This window comes from Lampetra fluviatilis, chromosome 37 (genome assembly GCF_964198595.1).
Source record: "Lampetra fluviatilis chromosome 37, kcLamFluv1.1, whole genome shotgun sequence".
In the NCBI taxonomy this organism is placed as follows: Eukaryota; Metazoa; Chordata; class Hyperoartia; order Petromyzontiformes; family Petromyzontidae; genus Lampetra; species Lampetra fluviatilis.
In genome coordinates this window covers 1,887,294-1,902,909 of record NC_136311.1, presented here as the reverse complement: position 1 = coordinate 1,902,909, position 15,616 = coordinate 1,887,294, and the positions used below count along the sequence as shown (strand labels likewise).

General features: G+C 59.4%; 2 protein-coding genes across 2 annotated transcripts in view; both read right to left on the bottom strand.

Moving 5' to 3' along the window:
* Positions 1 to 4,724: 4,724 nt before the first annotated feature.
* On the bottom strand, positions 4,725 to 8,311 carry LOC144945398 (uncharacterized). The gene is made up of 2 exons (XM_078873918.1): positions 7,020 to 8,311; positions 4,725 to 5,949 (listed from the first exon to the last, which is right to left on the bottom strand). Exons 1-2 carry the CDS (start codon positions 8,061 to 8,063, stop codon positions 5,836 to 5,838), a joined length of 1,158 nt encoding a protein of 385 aa, XP_078730044.1. The 5' UTR covers positions 8,064 to 8,311; the 3' UTR covers positions 4,725 to 5,835.
* Positions 8,312 to 8,714: 403 nt separating this feature from the next.
* Positions 8,715 to 15,616, bottom strand: part of MYO19 (myosin XIX) — a gene marked incomplete at its 3' end in the record, with an annotated part of 41,501 nt that continues 34,599 nt past the window's right edge. Inside the window, exons 16-23 of the mRNA XM_078873963.1 lie at positions 15,269 to 15,439; positions 14,791 to 14,898; positions 14,171 to 14,241; positions 13,312 to 13,493; positions 12,355 to 12,521; positions 11,367 to 12,111; positions 10,174 to 10,259; positions 8,715 to 9,275 (exon numbers count right to left, since the gene is read on the bottom strand). Coding sequence (XP_078730089.1) covers positions 8,715 to 9,275; positions 10,174 to 10,259; positions 11,367 to 12,111; positions 12,355 to 12,521; positions 13,312 to 13,493; positions 14,171 to 14,241; positions 14,791 to 14,898; positions 15,269 to 15,439 — 2,091 coding nt within the window. The remainder of the gene's footprint in view (positions 9,276 to 10,173; positions 10,260 to 11,366; positions 12,112 to 12,354; positions 12,522 to 13,311; positions 13,494 to 14,170; positions 14,242 to 14,790; positions 14,899 to 15,268; positions 15,440 to 15,616) is intronic.

Sequence of the window (15,616 nt, the reverse complement as noted above, 5' to 3'; positions counted from 1 at the left end):
GAGGCCGAGCATACCTGCAAGGGGAAGCCGCGCATCGGCGGCAAGAACAGGGCACCCGACCCCGCATGGAACCCCCCTTATTCCTGACCGGCGCTAAGGTGTGGCTACACACCCCTCGCGTCGGGGCCGGGCAGGTGGGGAAACTGACGACCTATTGGCGAGGACCCTGGACCGTGGTGCGGCAGATCTCCCCCTGGACGGTACTAATCTATGGCGGGGAGAGGGGTCGGGAGACGGTGGTCAACGTCCGCCGCTTAAAACCATGGAAAGCGGCCCCGGCGAGAGAGAACCCCGTCACCCGAAGGCCCCGAAATCCCGGGGTACCCGCACCCCCCGTGTTTGGGGGCCTCGCACACTACATGGGCCCCGCCGGGCCCCCGACCCCGAGACGCCCTGATCCAGTCAGGAGACGGCGCAGACGACAGCCCCTAAACCCTTCCGCTGCTGAGTTTGTGCCCCAGCCCACAGGTGCCGGAGGACGGGGAGAGCCGCTGGAGTGGAGGAGGAGGCCGCCGCAGGAGCTACAGAGGACGGAGCCACCCACCCCGAGACCAGCCACGAGGTCCGGACGGATCCCCCGGACCCCGCAGCATTTCCTCGTGGGCGCGGCCCAAGCAAGGTGCTCCAGTCAACCCGAGACGGGGACCGGCACCTCGGGGGGCTATGTGATGCCGCCGCCATGAAGCCGCTCGGCGGGCGCCCCATCTACGACCTCGCCACCACCAAGCGACGGAGCCAACCCCGCTTCCCCCTCACCTCACCTCACATAAACACACCCGCACGCATTTCCCCCCCATAGAGCTCCGAGGGGAGGTCACCTGGCTGACCGATTTTCACCCGAGAAGCCCTTACCGGGATAATCTTCACGGTTTCCTGCGGCCAGGGAATTGGACGACCTCCCCCGATGCTAATTCGCACCGCGGCGCTGTGACCGGCATTAAGATTGCATGGTCGCGGCGAGGGGCCACTCGGCCACCGCGGTTGAAACGCACCCCACACACACACGTATCGACGAGGCAGGCAGAGGAGGAGCGAGACGGCTAATTGGCATGACAAAGGCGGCGTGCACCGGCGCGGTCAAACCGACCACCTATTATTATGAAGGGGCATAAGAATAGGACTAATTTGAATACACGCCGCGCATAACCAGTGTTATGGAGGAGCATAATTAGAATAAGCGCCACGCATAAGCATTGTTATGGAGGAGCATAATTAGAATAAGCGCCACGCATAAGCATTGTTATAGAGGAGCATGAGAATGGGACTAATTTAGAATGCGCGCCGCGCGTAAGGGCCGCAAGAGCGAAGAGGGCTGGGGAGGCGGAGCCCTGGGGACGGGGAGATAGCATGAAAAGCGGATGTAGCGAGGTGGAGGTTCTCTTGCTCCGGAATCAGGCCACGAGACGCTCTCCAGCCCAGCGACTCGGACGTCCGTGCGACGCATCGAGGTACGCAGTGAGGACGGGATCAGCGGAACGCCGTGGGCACCTAATCGTAAGTGGAAAGGGGGTATTGGGAAAGAGACTAGAGAGTCCAGAGCCGCCTAGAACATATCCCTCTGATAGATCGGGTACAGATCCAGGGACAATAACGTAGGCCTGCCACGCCGATCGATACCGACCCAACAGTAAAGCGCAGTCGCCGAGAATAAACCATTAATAACCCAGCGCAGCCTCGAGTGGTCTTACGAGTGAGTGAAAGCACGTGGTGCTGTGTGCAGGTGTTTGCGCTCGTAGCGTGGGGGGGGGGGGGGGGTCGGTGCGTCCGCAGGTATCCGTTCCGTCTATCGCCGCAGGGACTCACGTGGTGTGAGGACAGCGTCGTTCGCCCTCCGACCCCTGACCCCGTTCAGAGCGTGTGCTTGAAGGAGAGACAACGCAGCGTTAACAGGTGAACGAGAGCGGGCGACGAGCTATGCCTCTCACGCGAGCTCGCGGAGGGGCGGACCAGGGAAGGGAGCCATCGGGCGATGAGCCCAGCGACGGCAGCAGCTGGTCGCAGACCAGCGAGGGGTCGGTAAACGACGGAACCCCTGACGTCGGCGAGCAGCAAGGAGGGACCGCAGGGGCCAGCGGCCCCAACACATACATCTGGCCACGTTTGATTTACGCGACACTTTTATTAATTGGCTGCGTCGGGTGGAGGAGGGTTTACGACACACAAACCAAATTTACGAATCACCGTACAGACGTTGCGATTCTCCCGTTCCGAACGGCTTTAACCGTGCCTCACCAAAACGCCTCGTTCCACCGGGAACAGTTACAACTTCGGCAAACGGGGCACTACACACACACACGAGGCTCCGTACACTTCATTTATTTTCATCACAGCACAGAGGCCGTCGAGGCACACAACTCCCAGAGAAAGGCACGAGATAAATGACGTTGCGGCAACATTGGGGATGGACGGGCGCAGGCAGCGGTCATGGCAGTCGCGAGAGACGGGGGGCTTGAAGTCGCTTTGTTGCAGACGCTCGCGGTTTCGATATCGAGTGGCCGTCCCGATTAATACTGCCGGTGTATTGGCCCTAATGACGCCACGCGCCGTCCACTCCACCATCGACGTTTTACAGATCCCATTCACGTCATTGGCAAGAGTGGACGGCCACTGTGTGCCTCCGTCAGGCTCCACAATTTACTCCATTCCAGGATTCATGCCGCCAAGTTACCCCAGTGGGATCACACACAGAGCAGCGATCATCGCCCGCCTTCTGGCAGCAGACCAATGCCCCCCCAGGTCACCGTTGCTAAATGAGACTCTATCCTGGCCTCCTTGTTACACAAACCCAACTTGAACAGCGCCACAGCAGCCCGACACTATGCATCGGTCAGGCAAGGCGACGTGCATTCGCCAAGATAATTCTCAAGCGCCAGTGCCAGGGTAAAACTGTCAGTGCCGTTCATCGCACAATGCAATGTCCGCATATCCAGTAGTCGTAGTAATAATAATAGGGTTGCGATTTTATCTCAGTATCAAACTGCATTGCCGACAACTCTTTAAAACGTTATATTGCAAGGATACAAAGACAAAGGTCCCCCGTCATAGCCTTAACAGACTGTGGGGGCAAGTGCTGTTCGCGAGCACCTGTGAAGGCCAGCACGGTACACGTTGCGTCCCCCGATCATTGATTTAGTGAGGTGTCTCTAAATGGATCGTGCAGTGTGTTGACTTGTGCAAAGGTGACGCACCACTTGAGAATCGGGCAAACCGTCACCGGAGCAAGGACGAGGGTTGGCAAACCTGCGGCTCCGCAGCATTGTGCGGGCTCATCAAGGAACCCAATTCTAAATATAAAAGTACTCTTGTTATTTTGGTTGCCGGTCCCCCCTGGATTAGGGGACAACGGGTTCCTTGCAGTCCGTTCTGCTTGAGGAACATACGGCAACCCGAGTTCAGTTCCCGGCGCCGCCACGGCTAACATCAGTGGCTGGTGATACCTTACACAAGTCCCGCGCCCCCCCTCCCTTCACCAACTCGTACTGTGCGGCGCGGGCAGAGGCCTTCATTCCGCAGCGGATTGACAAAGTGCTGTAAATAATTGCATCGTTTAAAATAATAACGGGCAGCCCACACCTCCTTTTGGATGTGACCGTCCGTCCATCCCCCCCTCCCTTCAGCCAGCCAGCCAGAAAAACGTTTGTTGATTATAGCATATGATATGCTTGCATGATAGCACATCCGCCACGTTTGTGCGGGATACACGGCTATGGTGGAGAGTGGTTAGAAGGGAGGGTGAGAGAGGCAAGACGTCGGTGCAATGCACAAACCCAGTTCAACGCTTTGGGATGCAGGTGACGTCATCACGTAGATGTGCACGGCGACATCGCCACCGCACACCCGCAGTTGTGCACCAGTCAGACAGCGACGCAGGAAGCCAGCCAGCCAGCAAAACTTTTTTTTTAAATATAATATCGGGTGATTAAAAAAGATGGACCCAATTTGAAATCGCTATATCTCTGCAACCACGAACCGCCCATGAATGCAACTCTTACCACTTGAAAGGGCGGGGCATAGAGAGGGCGGGGCATAGAGTTTCAAATGATTACCGCTAGATGCCTCTCCCAGTGCACAAACAGCCCCTAGCCTCAGTCATTCGCAAGACGCACTGCCTCAACGTTGGATAGGTCGCAGGGGACCCCAAGACTTGGCGCTACACTCCTGGCCCCCAAGATCCCCAGACATCATCACACCCTGCGACTTTTTTTGTGGGGATACGTCAAAGACCGTGTTATTGTGCCACCAGTAGCGACTAATCTGGATGACCTCAAAAACAGAATCACGGCAGCGCTGACTTCAGTGGAAGAAGACACTTTGAGAGGCGTTTGGGACTAATTCAATTATCGTCTCGATGTTGTCCGTACAGCAGGTGGAGGGCACATAGAGCATTTATAAAATGGTTAGTAAAACTTGATAACCCATTAAACCGTTTGTAACTTTTTGTGTAATTGTAACATGTTGCCATCGTGAAAGTAACTGCTTTGAAATTGGGTCCATCATTTTCAAACACCCTGTATATAGCATGAAACAATGAAGCAAACGCAATGCAGAGAAGTAAATTCAGGCTCCCCTGCTGTCAAAGTGACCTGAAAGTATTTGTTCAAGTAACCAAAGTAAAGTGTGATGACACACGGTCTGAATCACGCGTCACCAGAGCCGTGTTCTACCTCCGCTCGTGGTGGCCACGAACACAAATCACCCGGCGGAGGATCTCGTTAGAACGCGAACACAATCAGGTCACAGTTAGCGAATGGCAATCAAAACGCTTATGCAGCGACGCGCCGCGTAGCGTTCATTGCCGTGTAACAAAATCCATGATTACTTAATATATACTGTATATAAATACTTAAGGCATGACCAAATCACCCGGAATGCACGCCCGTACAGGAACTGGAATTCAGAGGAAGCTCCCAGCGAAGCGACAGATGTCTTGCCCATGAACCCGCCAAGAATCGCCAGGAACCGCTAGTGAGCGAGATGGGTCCCCTGGGCAGTTCGGCGTTAACTAGGCCGAGATGTTAACTACCTCGCCTTGTATACAGGAGGTCTCGTAAATTTGCGGTGTCTCTCTCTCCCCGTGGTCACGTGGATTATTTTTATCCGGGTCCTCCGGTTTTCCCTCCACATTTAGAATCGACATCACGCATTAAGAGCATTTGGCTGCTGCTATAAATTTCCACGTGATAAGCCACTTCGTTGAGCTATCATTTGTGATGGCCAGCTCGCTTCTGAAAAATATCTATGTAGTTCAGTGGACCTTACTTGGTAAAATAAAAAAAAATTGGTTTATAGTTTAGTTGTAGTCTGGAGCTCGCGGTCATTCGCGTGCTCGCCCTGACGAGAAACTAGGAAATTAAACGGCGCTCGGTCGCAGATCGATACTCTCGCAGCGCAGCACGACGCAGCATCCGAGTCTTCCGTCCATTAAGCGCGTGTGCCCGGTGGAGTCGGCACAATCGTCGGGACAGGGACGGGCGCAGGGCAGCTCCCAGCGGAACGCCGGCTTCGCATGGAACAATCGGGGGGTCGACACCCATCGAGGAGGCAACGGCAGTTGCGGGAATTTCAGTCTGTTTTCCCGGAGGACGTGAGGAGTCCCGACGATGGAGCTACTCGTGGTGCCTCTCCTCTTCTGCCGTCCTGGCAGCCCCTGCAGCCACGCGGAATGGCGCGGGGCCGGGGGTTACGTGAGGTCGCGAGAGGTTGTGCGAGGTCGCACGAGGTCTCGTAGAGCCGGGATCGCGCGAGGTCACGCGCGGCCAGGGTCACGTAAGATCACGTGGGGTCACGTCGGGCCAAGCGAGGACACGCAGGGCCAGGATCGAGGAGACGGCGGCGCTAGCAGACGAAAGCGAGGTCGTTGAGGCCCTCGCCGCCCGGAGAGGCCAGGGAGTTGGGGCAGCGGTCGGCGTGCATCAGGGGCGAGCGGGAGACCCGCAGGTGGATCCTGGCCTGCACGAACGCACACGCGCGCACACACAAAGACATTGATCCCCCGTATAACCTGAGCTGACTATTGGGCTGGGCACTATGAAGGCCACACACACACATGCAACAGACAAGGCAAAGATCCCCCGTATAGCCTGTAACAGAATGCTGGGGCAAGTGCTGTCAGCGAGTACCTACGTAGGCAACCACGACACACGAGGGGATGGGTGGCCAGCTAGCACCATGCCCGGCCACCTTTGGCTTCCCAGTGGCGATGTTTACACATCGCACCAGGTACTCATTTGATGCTGAGTCTACTTAGGAGAGGCCCAGGACCGATTCAGATAATCGTCACTGGTGTGGGCCGTGAGCGGGAATCGAACCCGGAGTGCCGGGTTCGTAGCGCAGCGTGCTTACCGCGACTCTACCGCTCCCCATGAGCACGCTCACAAGACAAAGAGAGGCACGCTCGATCCCCATGTAGCTTTCATCAGACTGCCGGGGCGAGTGCTGTAAGCGAACACCCACTGAGGACAGCAAAGCGCCTCAAGGCGCGGTACAGAATCAGTGGCCACGTTAATTTTCTATTCACTTAGTAGCAAGAGGCACACAGTCACTCACGGGCAGAGCGCAAGGGCACGGCCTTGAGTGTGGCCTCGAACCGGGGCAGGGAGCTGGCAGCACACACGGCTGGGAGGAGAGTTCCAGACTATGGGTGCAGCAGAGGAGAATGAGCGACCTCCCACTGAGCAAAGGTTGACTGGGGGCCATTATTTTACCAAGGAAGGCCCACTGAGCTATGTAGCTCTTTTCAGAAGTGGCCACTTGGCTCATCACGTTGACATTTATGGCAGCCAAAAACTCAAAACGCGTGGTGATTATAAATGCGGAGAGAAAAACCGGAGAACCCGGAGAAAAATCCACGCGAATATGGGGAGAGAAACACACAGACTACAAATAAACAGCAGCGGTAGGGATCGATCCCACAACCTCCTGTATACCAGGCGAGGTAGTTAACATCTCACTACCATGACGGGGGTCGTCCCTCACCCTCCGCTCCCCTTGCCCCCCCCCCCCCCACCCCCTTCCCTCACCCTGGGCAGCGCTCGGATGGTCGCGATGCCCTGGGCGGACATCTTGATGGTGGGGGCCCCGTGGCCCCAGTGGCTGAAGCGCCGGCGCGGCCACGGCACCACCGCGGTCACGGCGCCGGCGGCGCCACCACCCCCGGAGTCGACGTCCGGCAGCGTCCCCGGCCAACCGTGGTCACCCAACGACGCCGAGCGGCGGTGAGGCCACGAGGGGGGGCCGGTGGCCGCGATGCCGGAGGATGGGGGGGGTGGGGAGGTGGTGATGGTGGAGGAGGAGGAGGATGATGATGATGGGCAGCCGATGGTGGCGATGGTGGTGGTGACGGTGGAGGATGGGGAGGTGATGGTGGTGATAGCGGAGGAGGACGGAGAGGTCATGGTCGCGATGGCGGAGGATAGGGAGGTGATGGCGTTGATGATGGCAGAGGAGGAGGGTGATGGGGAGGCAATGGTGGAGGATGGGGAGGTGATGGTGGAGGATGGGGAGGTGGTGTTGATGGTGGCTGATGGGGAGGTCATGGTGTTGATGGCGGAGGAGGAGGATGGGGAGGTGATAGTGGCGATGGTGGAGGATAGGGAGGTGATGGCATTGATGATGGCAGAGGAGGAGGATGATGGGGAGGTGATGGTGGTGATGGTGGAGGATGGGGAGGTGATGGCGTTGATGATGGCAGAGGAGGAGGATGATGGGGAGGCAATGGTGGAGGATGGGGAGGTGATGGCGGTGATGGCAGAGGAGGATGGGGAGGTGATGGTGGTGATGGTGGAGGATGGGGAGGTGATGGTGGCGATGGTGGAGGATGGGGAGGTGATGGCGGTGATGGCAGAGGAGGATGGGGAGGTGATTGTGGCCATGGTGGAGGATTGGGAGGTGGTTGCATTGATGGTGGAGAAGGAGGATGATTGGGATCTGATGGTGGTGATGGCGGAGGATGGGGAGGTGCTGGTAGTGATGGTGGAGGATGGGGAGGTGATGGCGTTCATGATGGCAGAGGAGGAGGGTGATGGGGAGGTGGTGGTGGTCATGGTGGAGGATTGGGAGGTCATGGTGTTGATGGCGAAGGAGGAGGATGGGGAGGTGATGGTGATGATGGTGGAGGATGGGGTGGCGATGGTGGAGGATGGGGAGGTGGTGGCGTTGAAGGTGGAGGAGGAGGATGGGCAGATGATGGTAGTAATGGTGGAGGATGGGGAGGTGATGGCGGTGATGGCAGAGGAGGATGGGACGGTGATGCTGGCAATGTTGGAGGATGGGGAGGTGATGGCAGCGATGGTGGAAGAGGATGGCGAGGTTATGGTGGCGATGGAGGAGGATGGTGAGATGATGGTGGCGATGGAGGAGGATGGTGAGATGATGGTGGCGATGGTGGAGGATGGGGAGGTGATGGTGGTGATGGAGGAGGATGGTGAGATGATGGTGGCGATGGTGGAGGATGGGGAGGTGATGGCGTTGATGATGGCAGAGGATGATGGAGAGATGATGGTAGAAATGGTGGAGGATGGGGAGGTGATGGCGGTGATGGCAGAGGAGGATGGGGCGGTGATTCTGGCAATGTTGGAGGATGGGGAGGTGATGGCAGCGATGGTGGAGGAGGATGGCGAGGTTATGGTGGCGATGGCGGTGGAGGATGGGGAGGTGATAGTGGTGATGGAGGAGGATGGTGAGATGATGGTGGCAATGGTGGAGGATGGGGAGGTGATGGCGTTGATGATGGCAGAGGATGATGGAGAGATGATGGTAGAAATGGTGGAGGATGGGGAGGTGATGGCGGTGATGGCAGAGGAGGATGGGGCGGTGATGCTGGCAATGTTGGAGGATAGGGAGGTGATGGTAGCGATGGTGGTGGAGGATGGGGAGGAGATGGGGTTGATGGAGGAGGATGGGGAGGCGGTGACGGTGATGGCGGAGGAGGATGGGGAGGTGATTGTGGCCATGGTGGATGATAAGGAGGTGGTGGCATTGATGGTGGAGGAGGATGGAGAGGTGATGGTGGTGATGGTGGAGGATGGGGAGGTGATGGTGGCGATGGTGGAGGATGGGGAGGTGATGGTGGAGGATGGGGAGGTGACGGTGGCGATGGTGGAGGAGGATGGGGAGGAGATGGGGTTGATGGAGGAGGATGGGGGGGCAGCGACGGTGATGGCGGAGGAGGCTGATTGGTGGACGAGGCCACCGGGAGAGTTTGTGTCGCCGACCGCCGATAGCGGAGGAGACGACGCCGCGTCCAGCTCATCCAGCGCCGACTCCTCCGTCCTGCGCTGCACTCCGAGAGAGCGACGGGGAGACAGGAAATGAGAGAGGGGCAGATAGAGGGAGAGGGAGGGATGGAGGAGAGGCGATTTACGTTACAAGTTAATGAAGCGACGTCAGCAAATGCAGCGGGCAACTCGCACGCCCCGATGCTCTGCGGACGCCAGCACACGTTCACGCCAGCACGCGTTCACACGTTCACGCCGGCTTGCACTTTGACACGCGGCCCGCGTTCACACGTTCACGCGGGCGCGCGCTTCGACACGCGGCCTGCGTGAACGCGTGCAGACGAGCACAGCATTGACGGCGACCCGAGTTCGATTCCCACTCACGGACAATAACAGCGGTCCTGGGCCTCCCTTAGGTCAAAGCTACCTTAGAAGTGAGTACCTGGTGCGGTGCGTAAAACATCCGCACTGTGGGGACACCAGTGTAGGTCGGGCCTGGGTGGGGCCGCGGGCGTCACCCCCCACGCTGCTCGCAAACGGCACTTGGCCCCGACAGTCGGTTCACGTGAGTGCCTCGATTCATGTGAGTGTTCAAGTGAGTGCTCACGAGTGTTCACTTGAGTGGTCACGTTATTGTTCATGTGAGTGTCTCGGTTCACGTGAGTGTTCAAGTGAGTGTTCACGAGTGTTCACGGGAGTGTTTCAATTTACGCGAGTGTTCACTTGAGTGGTCACGTGATTGTTCATGTGAGTGCCTCGGTTCATGTGAGTGTTCACGTGATTGTTTATGTGAGTGTTTAGGTTCACATGAGTGTTCATGTGAGTGTTTACGTGATTGTTCACGTGAGTGTTTCGGTTCACGTGAGTGTTCACGTGAGTGTCTCGGTTCACGTGAGTGTTCACGTGAGTGTTCACGTGAGTGTCTCGGTTCACGTGAGTGTTCTCGTGACGGCCGCACCTTCCGCGTCCTCCACGCGCGCTGCAGAGTGGAGGCGGCGCCCTGCGCCCGCGCCGTCTCCCTGCGCGCCCGGCAGCCCCTGAAGCCTGCGCCGCGCGGGGAAGGGGAACACGCAGTCGGTTCAATCTCCCGGCGCGGCAGCTGAAACAACGGGGCAGTTTCTGAAACCACCCCCCCGCCCCCACCTCATCCCACGCTGCCCACGTCGACCCAGCGGTACAAATGGGCTCGTCGCACGCTCACGTCATCGATCGGCGGGTCGCGTGCCGAATCGGAGAATCTTTTTTTATTCAGACTGGAGGAATCCAATTGAGCGATGACGTTCTTTTTCACAGATGTCCAGTAAGGGGCAACGGGGGTGGGAGGGGGGGGCAAGGTAACAATGACTAACACGACAGCAGTGCGAAGTGTAGCAAAGGTCAGAAAGCGACGGAATGTGAACACAAACTCTAAACGCGCACGCCGCCCCGCGTGCATCGCCACTTTGTGCAACTTTTGGACCAAACTGAAGTGTAATAATGGAGGCCTCTCATCTCGCACACTCCTCACGTGCGCGGGCTAAGCCTTGGTAAAGTATCACAACCACTTCCTGGCACTCCTGCAGGCAAAGTGTGGCTAGCCCCCCTAACCCGTTTCAAGACATGGAAGAGTAGGCCAATAACAGCAGCCCCTGAAGGGGTTCCTCTAAGTCAGGGCTGGGGAACCTTTTACCTGCCAAGGGCCATTTGGATATTTGTAACATCATTCGCGGGCCACACAAAATTATCAACTTAAAAATTAGCCCGTTATATTTGGTCAAACATTTAATTAACTCACCCCTAATGTTATGGCTATAACTGCTTCTCTTTGGCGAAGCGTGTGATGATGTTAGCTGGTATTGATGACGTTGCTACTCGCAACTGCTTTTCCAGGTTTGCTCCTAGATTTATTGAATTTCGAGTCCCGCCTGCGGTTGCCTTGGCAGGGCCACACCAAATGATTTCGCGGGCCTCATACGGCTCGCGGGCCGGACGTTCCCCACCCCTGCTCTAAGTGCTCCCTGCAGTAGGGCTGCATTTTCCAGCAGCAGCAGCCGCCTTGTGCTCCAAGGTTCGTCGTATGCTGTTGCTCATGATACACCGCTTCTCACCGTGTGCTGTTCCTCAACGTGTGCTGGTGCCCGTAGGTGAACCCGCAAGGCGTCTATCCCTTACCGGCCTGGATGGCGCGAGCCGCCCTGTGTCTCCGCACAAATCTGCGTGCCAGCGTTCCGCGCCAGCACGCCTGGATGGTGCGTACTGCTGCCCGGTGGCTCCGTGCCAGCCTCCGTGCCAGCGTCCCGCGCCAGTAGGCCTGGATGGTGCATACTGCCACCCGGTGGCTCCGTGCCAGCCTCCGTGCCAGCGTCCCACGCCAGTAGGCCTGGATGGTGCGTACTGCCGCCCGGCGGCTCCGTGCCAGCCTCCGTGCCAGTGTCCCGCGCCAATAGGCCTGGATGGTGCATACTGCCACCCGGTGGCTCCGTGCCAGCCTCCGTGCCAGCGTCCCACGCCAGTAGGCCTGGATGGTGCGTACTGCCGCCCGGTGGCTCCGCGCCAGCCTTCGTGCCAGCGTCCCACGCCAGTAGGCCTGGATGGTGCGTACTGCCGCCCTGTGTCTCCGCACAAATCTGCGTGCCAGCGTCCCACGCCAGCACGCCTGGATGGTACGAACTGCCGCCCGGTGGCGCCGCGCCAGCCTTCGTGCCAGCGTCCCGTGCCAGCTCGCCTGGATGGTGCGGGCCGCCCGATGGCTCCGCGCCAGTCTCCGTGCCAGCATCCCGTGCCAGTAGGCCTGGATGGTGCGGGCCGCCTGGTGGCGCCGCGCCAGTCTCCGCGCCAGCAGGCGGCGCCAGCAAGCCTGGATCCGCTTCGCCCGCAGATCCAGCGCCCAGTGCCGGGCCTGCTCCAGGCTCTCGAGCTGCGCGCGCCAGGTCGCAGGGGCGAGTTCTCGGGTCACGCCGCGTGCCCGTGCCTGGCGCTTGTCGACCGAATCAAATGGGGATTCACAACCATCGGCGCGCTCGCCATTCGCGCCATTCTTGTAGCCGCACCGCGATCACCGCGGGGACCGGTCGGGGGGGGGGGGGGGGCGAGCACCGGGGGTTGGGTGGGTGAGGGGGGACAGCTTTGAGTGCGGGCAAACCGAGCGCGCCGCTCTCACCGTCTCCTGCGCCAGGAAGATCTTGGTCTTGCCGCAGTGCGCGGCGGCGGAGCGACGAGGAGGCGCCGACGATGTCGACGACGGCGGTGATGGAGGCTTGCGGCCGACGGCCACCGCCAGCTCCAGGATGCGCTCTGAAGCGTCGCCTCGTCCCAGAGCGACGCGGCCTGTGGGCATGCCGACGGCAGCAGAGCGGAGCGCCCCGTCGCTCCCCGCGTCGCGCACCCCACGAGCGCGCGCTGGGAGCAACCCTCGTGGGAGCGCGGAAGCACAACGCAGCGACGCATTCCCGCTGCGCTGATCCCTCTGCAGCCTCTAACCCTCTAGCAGCGGCGGCGGCGGTAGCCAATAGCAACCCGCTGCGCGTGGTGGGTGCCCGACGAAGCGCTATCCAGGCTCTAGCCGGCTCGGTAGAGGCGGTCTCCCCTTTTACGACGTCACAATGCGCTTTTTTACAGGAAAATTTTAGTTTGGCAATGCCGCTGCGCCCGCAGCTGCTTTTTGCGGTGGGCACTAGCAACGAGCAGCAGCTCGGCTCAATGCGGTCCGCGTCAAGAACACTGCGAGCGTGTGTTGCCTTGAAAAGGCAAAGTAGACAATAGGCGACATTTGGGCAATGGCCCTCCATCACAGCACATGAGCAAGTGTGCTGTACCACGGTGGCTAGGAGATGCTAACTACCATGCCTGGTATACAGGGGGTCGTCGGTTCGACCCTGACGCCTGCTGCTGTATATTTGGAGTTTGCGTGTCTCTCTCCCCTTGGTCGTGTGGATTTTTCTCTGGGACCTCCGGTTTATCCCTCCACGTCTAGAATCCACATCACGCGTTTAGAGTCTTTGGCTGCTGCTATAAATTTCCACGCGGGCCTTACCTGGTAAAGTAAAAATTGTTGAATAGTTTAGTTTATAGTTTAAGCAAAAAAAGTAAATAAACCAAACGACCGTCCGGGCCTCACGTCGTCTGCGCTGGCGCGCACTCGCGTTCCCTCCGTCGGGGTCGTCTGGCCTGCTGTGGCCACTGGGCCCTCCGTCCCCGCCCGGCCCTTCGTGGCCGCTCGCCGCCGCCGGCCCGCCCGCGGAGTCGTGGGCCGATCCCAGCAGCACGCCGTAGCGGTCCACAAAACTCTGGTACGGGACCCTGCGACGCCGGAGCGGATTAGAGCACGGACAAAGCGGACTCACGATCCACACCTGCAGACGGCGCGCCGAGCCCCACCCCCCTGGGGTCAATCCACTCGCCTCCCCACGGCGTCCGGGTCGTGGGAGTTATTTGACCGTACTTCGCCACGCTGGTCAGGACGGGCTCGTGATGCTGCTGCGGCTGCTGCACCTGCGTTGAACCAATGTTGCTGAAATGAGTAACTCCCCAAAGGCCGTGTGGCTGATGGGATGGGTAAAAAAATTCAAATAAAATGTATGAGAACCGATATGGGAAGGTGGCGCAGTGGTGAGCGCACTGCGCTACGAACCCGACGACCCGAGTTCCGATTCTCGCTCACGGCCAACACCAGTGACGATTATCTGAGCCGGTACTGGGCCTCCCCTAGGTCGACTCAGCCTCAAAATTAGTACCTAGTGCGGTGTGTAAACATCACCACTGGAGAGACAAAGGCGGTCGGGCGTGGTGCTGGCCACCCACCCCCTCGTGTACCGTTCCGGCCTTCGAAGGTGCTCGCTAACAGTATTTGCCCCTACAGTCTGTTTAGGCTATACGGGGGGTCTTTGTCTTTGTGTACGTGTGTGTGCACGTGTTTGTGTGTGCACGTGTGTGTGTGTGTGCACGTGTGTGTGTATGTGTGTATGTTCACCCCGCACCTCACTGGGAACCCCGCGGCACTGATGTTGATCGTCTCGACGATGCCGCACGCCTCCAGCTGCGGCAGAACCTGGTCGCCCGGCAACGACACATCACCACGACCACCACCACCACCACCGTCACCATCGTGAGAAACCACAACCAATACCACAATCACCGCTTCCACCGCCACCACGGAGCCAGCACACCCAGAGTGCTGCCGCCTGCCACTTGCCCCGGTGGGACCCGGCCTCACCTGACCCATGCGTCACCTGGTGCCGGCCTCACCTGGTCCCGGCCTCACCTGGTCTCGGCCTCACATGGTCCCGGCCTCACCTGGTCCCAGCCTCATCTGGTCTCGGCCTCACCTGGTCCCGGCCTCACCTGGTGCCGGCCTCACCTGGTCCCAGCCTCATCTGGTCTCGGCCTCACCTGGTCCCGGCCTCACCTGGTGCCGGCCTCACCTGGTCCCAGCCTCATCTGGTCTCGGCCTCACCTGGTCCCGGCCTCACCTGGTGCCGGCCTCACTTGGTCCCGGCCTCACCTGGTCTCGGCCTCACCTGGTCTCGGCCTCACCTGGTCTCGGCCTCACCTGGTCTCGGCCTCACCTGGTCTCAGCCTCACCTGGTCTCGACCTCACCTCTTCAGGGATGAAAGTGTGAGGCCGGCACGCCGCGTTGGGCTTGATGCAGCGCACGTAGTGCGGCGTCGACGACTGCAGCAGCCTCATGAGGCTGTCGAGCGACGCCTGCAACACACACAGCGACACGCGCAGGGCTCAGATCACACAGCGACACACGCAGTGACACGCACAGTGACACGCGCAGCGCTCAGATCACACAGCGACACGCGCAGCGATATGCGCAGCGACACGCACAGTGACACACGCAGTGACACACACAGCGACACGCCGCCGGCTGCGCCGAGCCTCCACTGCGTAGCGCGGCGTTGCGATCAGGAGACGGAACTCTCCCGGAGCGGCGTAACTCTGCCCGCTCCACCGGGCTCCATGGCGAGACCCAGTGCTTGTCATTTTCAGAGGTCGAATTTTTTGCCAAACCGAGTGCAGAACTGAACGGGCGATGCGAATTCGCGACTGCGAGCGGTGTGGGGCGAACCTTGAACTTTGACACGACGGTCATGACCCTGGCCTTGCCGCGTGGCGCAGGACCTGGCGGGGATGGAGACGGAGGCTCCCCGCCGCCCGCCGGCGACACGGGAAACAGCTGCTGCAGGAGGGGATTGTGGGAGCCCTCCAGCAGGGTGATCAGCTCGGGGGGGACCGGATCCTGCACCGAAAACACAGCAGAAGAGCGGCAGGGAATGACGATCGCGTGCGTGGATTCCGTGACGCGAGTTTGAGAGTTTGACGAGACGGCGTCACGGGGAGCACGAGCTCCACGTGCGCACTCCCCAATGGCCACTCTGACCGCCAGCCGTGGCCGAAGGTCCCGTTTCTCGAGTTG

Excerpts from the sequence above, each read along its gene's own strand:
- LOC144945398 (XM_078873918.1), bottom strand. The coding sequence starts at position 8,063 with ATGACCTCCCAATCCTCCACCATGACCACCACCACCTCCCCATCACCC. Across the intron at positions 5,950-7,019 it reads CCATCCGAGCGCTGCCCAGG|GCCAGGATCCACCTGCGGGT; the intron begins GTGAGGGAAGGG and ends GCGTTCGTGCAG.